The sequence below is a fragment of the Cupressus sempervirens genome, chromosome 1, assembly GCF_028749045.1.
Source record: "Cupressus sempervirens isolate cs-2001-9-10 chromosome 1, ASM2874904v1, whole genome shotgun sequence".
Taxonomy (NCBI): domain Eukaryota; kingdom Viridiplantae; phylum Streptophyta; class Pinopsida; order Cupressales; family Cupressaceae; genus Cupressus; species Cupressus sempervirens.
The window spans coordinates 16,119,536-16,132,826 of record NC_143118.1 but is presented as its reverse complement, the minus strand read 5'-3'; the positions used below and the strand labels follow the sequence as shown (position 1 = coordinate 16,132,826).

The 13,291-nt window shown below is 31.1% G+C and overlaps 1 protein-coding gene across 1 annotated transcript; it reads left to right on the top strand.

Moving 5' to 3' along the window:
* Nucleotides 1–269: 269 nt before the first annotated feature.
* On the top strand, nt 270–2,868 carry LOC149575934 (uncharacterized). The gene is made up of 2 exons (XM_089816014.1): nt 270–1,269; nt 1,916–2,868. Exons 1-2 carry the CDS (start codon nt 1,267–1,269, stop codon nt 2,411–2,413), a joined length of 501 nt encoding a protein of 166 aa, XP_089672140.1. The 5' UTR covers nt 270–1,266; the 3' UTR covers nt 2,414–2,868.
* The last annotated feature ends 10,423 nt before the right edge of the window (nt 2,869–13,291 follow it).

Sequence of the window (13,291 nt, the reverse complement as noted above, 5' to 3'; positions counted from 1 at the left end):
CAATAAAGTGGTAGTAGATAGACATCAATGAGAATCCTATGCCAACTTATGTAATAACACCCAAAAATCATTTCCTCCATTAACCAGCTAATAATTACACTCATAATAATCACAGTAATAATGGTGTGTGAAAAACATACGTTTATACTCAACATGGACGTGTTTGGCACATTACAGAAGACATGCAGTTAACGTGTATTTTTTCATGATTGTCAAAACAAAGTTAAAAAAAAAAAACAATACCAGTTTGGATTGACCTTTGTATGCACGTGAACTCTTTCAGAGTTGGTTTTGTTTTCTTAGCTGCTCAGATTTGGACAACTTTCTTCATAGGAATCCCATGATTCAGGCACCGCCATCTTCATTATTTTAAAAGAAAAATTGACCCAAGGAAAAACTTTGGCATATTAGATCAGAGTGATCACAAGATCCATTGATTTTCTCCTGCCCTTATTTTACTGAAATGGTCATAATCCATGACTAATATATCACAGTTTAGTTAGATTTGGGTTGTTGGAGCTGTGATCTCTAAACCTCTCATATTTTATGCCTGATCAATAGTAGGTAACGCTTCATCAAAAAAATAATATAATTTATGTGTCATTTGTACAACTACTTTAACTTACTTCCCTTTGTATACAAACACCTGATCTACCTATTTCTCCATTGCCTGCCTTTGCTTTATCAGTAAATCATGACCTTTTTGTTTTTGGGAAAACCAAGCAAATTGTATAACTTTGTGTTTGTTTGAATCCCATGTTAACAGTGAAAAGTGCTTTGGATCTCATCTTTCCATGCACCAGAATATGAGGAAGATTTGGAGAAATTATTAGCAATTCAGACCCGATTTCATTTTCTCTAGTCAAATGTTCTTTGCCGAGGAATTGAAAGACTTGAATGGGTTTACTTTCTTCTTTCAACTAAGGCAATTCATAGTTCACACATAGTTTTTCTGTTCAAGAGAACCAGTTTGGGTTTTGTTTTCGTTTTTCCTCGGGAAGCCATTTTTGTTTGCAGGGTTTCGGTAACTTCTTTGCATTTTACAAAAAAATATATGAAGATTGCATCTAATTCCAAGGAGGTCATTTCATGCTGGTCAAAGCAAGCAGTTGTGCTGTAAAATTTCATACAATTGCAACCGGAGGGCTGGTGAATTTAAAGGCTGGGGTTCAAAGCATTTTCAGCGTGGTCTGCAAAGGAGGGTGCAGGAGCTCTATATGACTTAGCAATCCTCAAGATTGGTTTTCTTTTTCTCCATTCAACCATATGGTATGGAATTGTTCCAGTTCTTTGTGTATTAGATTGTGTTTGAGAGATTTTTTTCCATCAAAGTTTCAGATCGTATTGTGATAGAGTTTTCTTTCTTTCTTTCCTTTATCCTCCAAACCATGTATGTTTCTTGATCGTATTCTTTTGGGCAGCTAGAACTTTGATTAGCAGTATTTGGGCAGCTAAGATTTTGATGATTCATAAATTGTAGCTGTAAGCGTTTGGATTAAAAATGCGTGTTTTGCTTCTTCTGGGTGATGAATCAAGAAGAACATATTTCAAATTATGTGCTTTTTTTTCATGATGAATCTCTGAGAGTGATTCAAAACTCAAATTTGCTTCTTTGTAATGATGAATCTCTGAGAGTGATTCGAAGCTCGAATTCGTTTCTTTCTCATGAGAGATTCGAAACTTAAATTTGCTAATTTATAATGGTGAATCTCTGAGAGTGATTCGAAACTCGCAGTGGCTTCTTTTTCACGATGAATCTCTGAGAGTGGTTTGAAACACAAATTTGCTTCTTTATAATGATGAATCCTTTAAGAGTCCTGAGAAGAGTGATCCTGAATGCCTTAGAACCTTCTTCGTAAGGCTTAAGATTTGTTGTGCTCATAGTAGTGAACCTCAATGGTTTGTGTGTCTGCAGGTGCAGAAAATTGATTTGTTTGTTGAGGTGATGGCTTCTGCAAATTGTTCATCCTCATCCTCATCATTAGGGAAGAGAAAGCAAAGAAATGATTTTGCCAGCACAAAACTCCAAGTGGTGGTAACAGAAGATTCAGAAGGAGGTAAAACACAAATCCCTATTGTCTTGGCACCCATTAGAGTCAACTCATCATGCAGATCTGAGAAAGAAGAGAAGTTTGAAGCTGAAAAAGATGAAGAAGAAGAAGAAGAAGAACTGTTTTGTGTGACACCCAAGGCTGAGGAACACAAGGTACCCTCCATGAAAGTATGCCCACCTGCACCTCGAAAACCCAAATCAGCTCCTCTGAAGAGGAATCCTGCCATTATATCATCATGTCGAAGAGCAATTCATTTTCCTTCAGATTCTCCTGATTTGGACCTTCTTTTTGGTTCAGATCTGACCAAAGATCAGCAGCAACAGAAGAAGAAGAAGCAAAAAAGGAAAGAAAGCAGTTAAGTGTGAAAGAAGAAAGCCAAAATTAGATAAGATCTGAGGAAACAAATCGATCTTTGTATCTGCCGATGTAGGTAACCAGAATAGAGTAGGACTGATGGTCTTGGTGACATTTTTTCCTTTTTCTTTTTTGGGTAATGTGGATTTTTTTCAATCCAGAAGAGTACTGCAACTTAGAAGCTTTGTTGTACAATCGCTGGTTGTACATCGAACTGTATATGTGTTACTTAGATGGGATCAATTTTTATTATTTTTGTTATCAGTGTTTCTGTTTACCAAAAATTGTTGGGATTTGAGGCCATTTCATCATGTAGGTACACAGATTTGCAGGACTATCATAAATGGAAATTCATGCCTGTCAAATCTCAAAATGCACTTGGACTCTACAAATGTATGATACGTTGCTCATACCATGTTTGATGTAATCTTCTCTGTGTAATAAAATCTTATTTCTGAAAGTGATTTTGGATCAAATTCAACAGCCCGGCCTCCAAAGTCAGTGAAGATATTTCTAGATTGGAATAGAGTTGAGTTGTATAGCTGTCTAGATTTCATGTATCGTTATTGCTTTGCCTTTAATGGTGTTTCACACAAGATTGATATTTGGTATTCGAAGCCCGTTGCATCATTGTTTTCTAAGAGTAGTTAGTAAAATTTACAAGAATCCATATATAGCTGGAATTGAAAAGGTGTACATCAAAGTTATGCCCAAAAAAATGAACACGGTTAAAATTTAAAACTGTATTTTTATAGATGTATTATAAGTTTCATGGCAAAGATAAATATATTTATTGAACACTGTAATTAAAATTTACCAGAATGCAAGTTGTCTAGATTGGAAAGAAAAGTTGTAACTTTAAGTTCTGCAAAGTTTTTTTAACAAGGTTAAAATTAAAGAATAAAAATATGGATTTAGTTGAAGGGTAAAATATTTCATTACATGAAATTTTATATATAAATATTTTGTGAAATATTTAAGTTGTAATTTTGTAATGATTTTTTAAATATTGCTACTATATGATATATGATATGTAGGAAAAAATTTAATAAGTTTGTACCAAAGCCAACGATGCATATAGAAAATAAAATGCATTGTACATATAATGATTTCACAATAATCTAATCCACTATTGCATAGAAGCTAAATTATTCATAATACAATAATAAAGGTCTCACTCACCCCTTAAGCATGTATGGTTATTGACATGTATATCAAAAGCAATTCATAAATACTTTAAAATCATAAGTGAAAATAGAAAAAGACCTCAGGTTGCATGTAGAAATGTCAAAACATGGAGGAAACTCTGTAGTTAGGCCCAATTGATCTTGAGTATTACTAGAATATGTGATCTCCTGGGAAGTCTTGGTGATTCACCTACATGAGCATTACCAAGGTGCAATGAGTGCATATTGTTCTATCCATTCTCATGAGATACGAGTTTGTGTAAAGTACTAGTCATGAAAAATGGGTCAATAAGTTTCACTCAATATACTACACAATTGGTTCTCAATAGAACAATCACAAGACCTATATAATTTGTTTTAAAAAATGCACTTCAAAAAGTGGTTTAACTAGTAATGGTTAACCACATGGAAATTATGTACAACAAATATTAAAAAATCTTCCATATGTTGGGTATTTTTCATAGAAGGCTACCTATGTATTATCACTTATTAAGGGAAACCACATGTACTGAGAAAATTAATGAGAAATCACTCATTTTGACGTTAAAGGAGCAAAACTATTTTTTATATCAACTTTTTAAGTTAGTATTTGCTTGTATTGAACCATTTATTTCTTAAAATGATACTATACATTAAAATGGTTTGATTGTGCATAATGAGGAGGATTTTTTTCCATTTGAACCTATTGCACTTTGAATATATAATCTAATCCTACCACCTTTTATAGTAGACCAATAATTAAATAAACCCTTTTGTAGTCATATTTCTTTTTTCCATCCATGAGGCCATGCATTGCACTTCTATTGTACATACAAGGAGGATACTTGTGAAAATTTATTGCATTTAACTATCAAAGTTAATTATTTCCACCTTCAACAATATGCGACCAATTGATTACAATTTCCTATCCATTTCCACTTCCTTGTTCAATTAGATACTCCTGTCAAAAGAATAAATACATGTATGTTATTAGATCTCGATAGTCAATATCTATAAATCAATTTCAATCTATAAACCACCTTCAACAATATGTGACCAATTGATTACAATTTCCTATCCATTTCCACTTCCTAGTTCAATTAGATACTCCTCTCAAAAGAATAAATACAAGTATGTTATTAGATCTCAATAGTCAATATCTATAAATTAATTTGAATCTATAAATGCTTTTAATTTTGAAAAATAAATAAATCATCAATTCTTCTTTGGTAATATCATATATTGAAATGTGTGTGTGTGTGCGCGTGCGCGCATTTTTTTAGTCATGCACATTTCTTTAGTTTGTTCACATATATTTATAGGGACTCCCATTACATGTATCACTTTTTGTCTATTATATACCATGCATACTTAAGAATACCAATAATGATAGCATAAAGACCTTGACACACTTCACTAATTTTCCCATCCATCTTCACACATTATTTGATAGCTCATTTTTCTTTTCATTATTCTTTTTATTTTTTTATTTTTATTGAGTAGGATGAGAGTAATCCCTAGTTTACTATCTTTTGTTTCTAATAAGTAGATATAATATTGTCTCATTTACTTTTTTGACATTTAATTTGATAATTTCCTTTTGACATACGATCAAGATTTTAATTGTGATTCCTAAAATAAACTTGTCAAATTCAAATGATAACTATAATTTTGGATCCAATTACAATACAAATTGACCCCTTTGAGGTACCTCAGGAAAATATTTATTTTTTCCTTTAATTGTTTTAGAATCTTCTAGTCTTAATTGAAATTCTATTATAATTCTAGTTCATTACATTTTTTTGAGTTACATACTTTTACACATATATTATATCCAAAAAAATTCAACTTTGTTGATTTATTTATAATCTACCACAGTCATTTTTTCGTATAAAATATAATTAAAAATCATTAAATGTTTGGAGGAGCTTCTTTTAGTATTACATTCATCCGAAGGGGGTGCTATCGATAAAATAAAAGAGTTGATTATTATTGCTTATGTTTATAAATCTATATCTAAACCTCTACTAGTAAGTATGTTCTTTTCCTTTTACATTAGAGTTATATTCATTATTTTTATAAGTTGTGTGTGTGTTAAAGTTACATGTCTATTCTTCAAAATTATTAAAATGGTATATTATAAGCTATAGCCTCACCATAACTCCTCACAAACCAACAACTAAGAAAATCCCTATTCCAACCACCAATGTATACAGAAAGAGAAGAAAATAGAAAAAAAAAACCTATACTTAATATTTTATATATAAATTATCTATTATCTACAATCCAACACCCAAAGAGGGTAAGTTTTCAATCCAAAGAGGAGCACACCCATGACTAATCATAAATTTTAAATTATAATGATTATTTACAATAGGGAGGAAAAATACTAAAACCAAATCTATGTCACAATCATAAATGAAAATAACAAGGGACAAGGGTCAAATTGCACAGATCCCCATTGGCTAAAATATACATAAATTTATCAAAATTTCCCTCTTTATTAAGGTATATTTCCTTAGGCTCATTTATCACAAAAAAAAATCTACATGATTTGACACAAAATTAGTATTATGATTTACCATGATACTATTTGTAACTTTTGAAAACCACCCTACGACTCCTATAATTGTTATCCATCAAACCATTAAATTTTTCTCAATCGTTAATGAAATAGATGGGAATATTGCATAAGGTCATATACAAGACAATATCACAATTCAATGGTTAGGCTATGTCACACATATTTCTTCTCTTGATAAACTATTTAAAGTGTAATAACAACATTGACATAGATTTCCTTACATAGATACAAAAAGGGTGGCATCCATGATTTTTCCCCATTATTATATATGCAATGCACCCAAGTCCATTTGTCAATATTCTAATATATCTTTCTCAAATTGTTTATAAGTATTAGTAATCGCATCTTCAACATAGTTCCCCTCATTCCTCATTTTTCTCCTAATGTTGATCTTTCTCTTATACTTGGAGTTTATACCTTTTCCTTTTTCATCTTGGAAGTTGAAGCCATCAAGATGACATAAAATAAAAACTAGAGTCAAAGAAAAAATAATAAGCTCTTCCCTAAGTTGGAGAGCTTATACACTATCTTGCTTATCATGAGATCAAGCCAACACTGCATGTCATGATTTCACATCTAAAATATTCACAATAATAACACATCTTGCAAACCAAAAACATACACCGCAATAAAAACATGTAAAATGCTTGAACAAACATCCAATAGAGGAGAAAATTTGTCATCTTCTCACTAGTCTTGAACCCTCACCATTTATACTTCATACTTAATAATGTCACAAACACATTCTTCCTTTGAACATGATCTATTGTTAATATAATAAATTTAGTTGTTACTATTTTTGTCTAATAATTTCTATAACATAAATTCCAAACCTATTCAATAATAGCATACAATAGATCATCAACCTAAATTAAATTAATCAAATAAACTATCTATTAATAATACAAAAACTAATTGCTACTAGTTTTGTTTAGAAATTGCTTTAGTATGAATTCTTAAACTTATCCATTATGATCTTTATTTGCTATTTTGAAAACTCCATTCCATTAGAATATATAATTTATATTCCACATGATGATCAAATGCATCTTAAAAATCATACTATAAAATCATAATAGCATACAACACATTGTTAACCTAAAATATACTAGACACATGAATCAACATATAGAAAAAATGAGTAGATAAACTTTTTTTGGCATGAGTTAATGCACATAAGCGTTTATTAGCTGTTACAACCAATACCATAACTAGCAAGTACCAAATCAACATCTTTCACCAAACTCAGATGTTGACATTGTTAACACCATTTGCAGAAGTCTACTCTCTCCATTAAAAAAAGATTGTTTCTTTCTGTGTCTCATGTCTCTCTGTTTACCTCGGCAGAGAATCTACACCATCGTACGCTTCACGTTGTTCTACTTATTCTCCATCAGATTGACATAAATACTTATTCTCTGCATCAAAGTCTGCAGATTAAATTAACTAAACACGGAAAATTCATCTTGTATCTCACCCCACGAAATGCTGTCGTTTTCATAGAAGTGGATACATTTGTCTTATCAATGGAAGCGTGTGCTGATCAGTTGATGTTTTATCATACGTAAACTCACTAATAGATTTAATTCAAAGGCGATTGGTACAGCCAAAAAATCTTTTCTTATAGGAGTATAAAAACAAACAGATATGACAATGGATGGAACAAATTATTGAAGGGAGAAAACAACAGTACGTACCCAGAGTCAATTTGTTTTCCTGGAATCTTGTTTTGGGTTATGTTGTTTTAATGAAGTGTCAAACATTCAATAGTATTTGAGAGTTTAATTATTTTCTGAAGTAAATATACTGAAGGGTACAAGAGGCTCGGTGTGATTTTCTCAGCTCAGATAAATAACCATTTTCGAAGTCTCTTGTTCCATTACTTAGACGTCACACCATAGCAAAACATGGTCTAGTCTATTTAAAATTCATTATTAAGACTTTGATTAATAAGATAGAATGGTAAAATTTCTATAGTTATATTTAGTTTTGGGTTTCTTTTATTGAGTAATTAAATTTTAAGTCTAAGTTGGTCTAGTGGTATAGAATTTGTACTTTTAGAAGTTCGAAGTTACAAATGGAAATCTTATAAGGTGTGAGATATGTATAACTTATTTGTAGTACAATTAGATGCAGCATGCAAAGAGTACATAGATAGATGGTATATATATCTCGTTTGTAGCATAGTTAGGTGTTTCCTATAAGGAATACGTATACATACCAAAACCCAGTATTGTGAACTATAAAAGAAAGTTTCTCTTGAAGAATGCATATACAAATCACATGTATACCTCATGTGTAGTGCAGTGAGGCACTTCCCATGAGTACATATACAGATCACATGTATACCTCATTTGTAGCACAACTAGCACATCCCACAAGTAGTACACATACAAATCGCCTGATACTATGGACTATAATGTTTCTTTCTTTATATGCAATTGTAATACAATCATTGGTATAGTTTTATATTAAGTTTTCTTTATTCTAGCCTTTTTTTATTTATTCATACTCTCATACACTTTAAAAAATAATATATCTTTAATCACATGTTCATGATTATTACCTATTGATCATACCTATCTTCACAATCTTATATATACATTCATCCTTCCTCTTTAGATTTATGTCTTTCTATCCTAAGTCAATTTCATGGCACATGAGTTTGTACTTGGGCCACATACTATAGTTTCAGACCCACCTATAATGTTTCCCCAAAGATAAAGTGGGGGAAGTGATTGAATAAATGAATGAATTCAACAAAGAAGTGAATTGAGAGATAGCTACTATTTAAATGTTGTTAGGTCAGTTCAATTTGTTTGAAAACTCTAGCTATTAATATTGTGGTTGTTTAAAACTATTCATTGCCTTCTATGTTTAATAGACTACTTGGTTGTCATTGTGCTAATAACTTTGTATCTTTTCACTAATTATTGGGAGCTAACTAAATGTTGAATACAATCATATGTTGAGAGGGGGGTGAATCAACATGCAATTGTAAAACCAAAAAAACATTGAGATTTTACATGGAAACCCAAAATTGGGAAAAACTGCTATAAGAATCAGACTCATTCAATGATATTACTATTTTCAAATATTTGGGTCTAAGGTCAAATAACTTGCCAACCTTGATACAAAAATCTCCATTACATTTAATATATTCAAAAAAAATTGTTACTAAATATTATATCCTCGAGAAAATATTTATTTTAACCAACATATCAAAAGCACATTCAACGAATTTTGATTGTATCTTGCTCAAGATTATATATAATATTTCAGCTTTGTTAGTCCCTTTTATGCATTCTTTTATTGTTCTACAATATTTTCCATTTCCTTTTGTTGACATAACTGACCTAGTTCATCAATGAAGTAAATGATTATGTTTCTATTGATGCAACACATGATAATCAATTATACGGTTGTCATTGATGTCAAACTATTTGGCATGATATTTTAACTTGTTACCAACCCCTCTAAAGGAAGATGTTGATTGTTGCACAAAGATGTTAACTGATGTAAAGGTTTGACTAACTTATGTCAATAGAAATCTTATTGGGTAATAGTTGAGACAAATAATGATGGGTAGTTGAATGATTTGATTGTTTATTAGTAAATGTGATTTTACTGATGGTTATTCTTTATGAAGAAACATTAAGATATGAGTACAAAATAAGGTAAATTGATTAGCTCAAAGTTAGTAAAGAGCAAAATGTATCTTGTCAAGTGCTAAACTAGAATATAAATCTTATTAGCACAAAGAATGACCTACTAGAAATAGTGAATGTTTTTAGTGAGTAAAGTAAAGCACATGAAGATTCTAGATATAATTATAGAGTTTGAATTATTTTAGGATTTGGACTCGACTAAGGCTTGATTTAAGGAAAAAGGTGACAACACAAAGATTGAATTAATATATTTGAGGATGAATTCGAGTCGAAGTTTCTACAAGGTCGAAACAACTTGTGAAAGATTATATGTGAAGCTAATTGAATGATTAGATTTGGAGCTTTTGATTTAGCTCCAAGGTTTTTAATCAAAGAGTTTCTACTTAAGAAAAAATAAGAAAGGAGATTGTTTAATCACAAATCATATTTTCATAGAGTTAAGAAGAAGATTGTGGCAACTGACTATTGACTAAGGAGAATTTAGTCAAAGAAGATTGTTGCAATCACAAAGGAGGTTAAAGTTTAGATAGAGGACCATAATTTTAAGTTGATGCATTGTGGAATTGTATTCGATCTAATTTAGTAGAGCTAGTGTGAACTACAAATCATTTGTAGAGGCTACACTCTAACTATTGTGAGAGTAAAATCTCTTAATTAGGTGACCCTAACAAGTCTATTGTACATCCTTTAATAGGGTTGAATTGTCTAAAATATTCTAAATAGGTTACTCCTAATAGGGTATAAGACTTGAACAATTCTCTAAGGAAATCCATTAACTAGGTAGCATTTAACAACTCTTTTGTAACCCTTAACCAGGAAAGCTCATAATCAAGCATATTCGAAAAGAGTACAAATATTTGTGGGAAGCATTCTCATACCATGATTTTCACCTTAACCAAGTTTCCATGAGATATATTTGGTGTTATTACTTTGTGAATATTCATGTATGTGTTGCACAAATGTTTAATGTTACTTTACCAATAGTGCTTCTAATAGGTTAAAGACATTTTAATTTATTTAACTTCTTGATTGAATATTTGGGACTGTAAGTGTGTTTGGGTTGATGATCACTGATTCATGCCCAGGTATTCATTCCTACTCTTACAATTGGTATCCGAGTGTTGGTTCCTTGAATTTTTAGAGGGCTTAGCAGCTACTCAGGAAAATATCATAAAGATGTATATGACTTTGAGACATGGGTGAGTAGGATGAAGCTACAGGTCTATTAGGATGCTTAGACAATGTTTTTGATTATCTAACCATTGGATACATATCACATATTGGAACTCCTACTGAAGTAGATAGTAGAGGAAAGCTAATTCACAAATAAGTAATGATAGAGATGGAAAGTGTATTGAATAACTAAGAGATGTTGATATAAATACTCTAGAGTCAACCAAGAAGATGTGGGACAAGATGGTGATAATACATGAAGGACATAAACATGTATTAAAGGCCAACATTGACAATTTGAAAAAGAAATATGATGAGATGAAGATGCATGAGAATGAAACCATTACACAATATGGAATAAGGATAAAGGAGATTTTTGGTTCCATTAAAGGAGCTAGAGGGAAAAATGAAGAAGATGATGTTGTAAGAAAAATACTAAGAACGTTTTCTAAAAGGTATGCAATCAAAGTTTCTACCATAAAAGAGCTTAGAACAATTGACTTATCCAAGATTACAATTGAGTCACTCATTAGTAGTCTTACTACATTTGAATTGAGTAATTTTAATAATAGTCTACCTAATTTTGAAGTTTCTTTTCAAGTCTCAACAAATGTTGGATCATCTAGGAAAAGAAAAACTATTGTTTATGATTTTGATGCCAATGAAGGTTTAGCTACTAAAGAAAGAAAGTTGGACAAAATCAAAGCTTTGATAGCTAAAAGGTTCTATAAAGGAAAAGGAAGATACAAAGGAAAAATTCTCATTGCCTCTTGGAACTATAGACATATTTTTTTCCTTATTCTCTATTAGTTTGAAATAAATACTTATTCTCTACATGAAATTCTATAGATTAAATTAACTAAACTCAAAAAATTCATCTTGTATAGATTAATCAACAAAATATCATTTTCAAGGAAGGGTGGGTGCACCAAGATGGTGTGCAAAAAAGCAGATACCATGGAAAAAAAAGTCAAAAGAAAACATAACATGATCACATTATGTTTACTTTTCATAAAATTCAAAATGAGACTTGGCTCATTACCAAGACAATCTAAAATAATATTAAAAAAAGCATCAAAGAAGACATAACATGATCACTTTTTTACTTACTAAAAATGTGATCATATTTTAACTTACTAAAAATGTGGTCACATTTTTACTTACTAAAAACATGATCATGTTTTTACTTGTGAAAATATTTTAAATTTGTCCACAAGTTGGGCCTTTTTTCATGCCCATATCCACAGACAATAGAGGTAAAAGGGAAAAACCTATTAAAAACAATAGTCCACCAAGATAATTAAGAGGGCAAGGTGGGGGTGAATCAGTTATCCAATAATTAAAACATTTATCAACCTTAAACAATCTTATTCATTCAACCAAAGTAAACAACAATGATAACAAGATGCGCATAGACAATTACACTAGATATGTTAACTAGGGAAACTCTTGATCAAAGGGAAAACCCTGGTGGCAATGATGCCCACAAGATGATGTACTAAAATATATATTGCTTGTTAAAGGATGGACCGTATTAGGAGTCCATTACAACATTTAATACATATGAGTCCTTGTTAGGAGACTTTGAATTATTGTTAGAAGATTCCAACCCTATTAGGATTTGTAGAAGACAAAAAGACCCACTGTCCAAATAACTTCTGGGGCAAGACCACTGAACTTACTGTCCAACTGATCTCTCAACTATTCCTTGCAGAAGAATTGTATGTACTATTTTTTAACTTCTTTCCTCTGTCCTATCAACTAGACCAATCACTTTTAGACCTTGTGGACTAGGTCATGAACCTTAGATCCAAGTATCCAACTTTAGATCACAAAATAAAACCTTAGCAATGAAGTTTTCTTCACCTTTGCTCTGCTCTTCTTATCTTCACATTCTTCTCTTTGTGTTGCTTACAATCATTCACTTTCATCCATACATGATAAAGGAAAATGTCCTTCCTTTATACTAAATCCATAAAACAATTTCTTGAGTCAATTATTACACCTTCTCAATTAATTATTATAGGACCACATTAAGAACATGTTACACTTAGCGATAACATTAATCTTTTTCCTTGCAACTTGAATAACTTTCTGTACACATAACATTATGATGAGAAAGCTTAGCCATGTCATCTCCAACATGTCTTCTTCACATCTTTAACTTTGGCTTCTCAGAATAACAAATCTACTAAGAGATATAATAAGTTTACTAGAACATGCCTCTATAAACTCTATCTCAGAATAGTCTTCACCGAAACTTTCATAACTTCTTCTAGACTTAATAGCTTA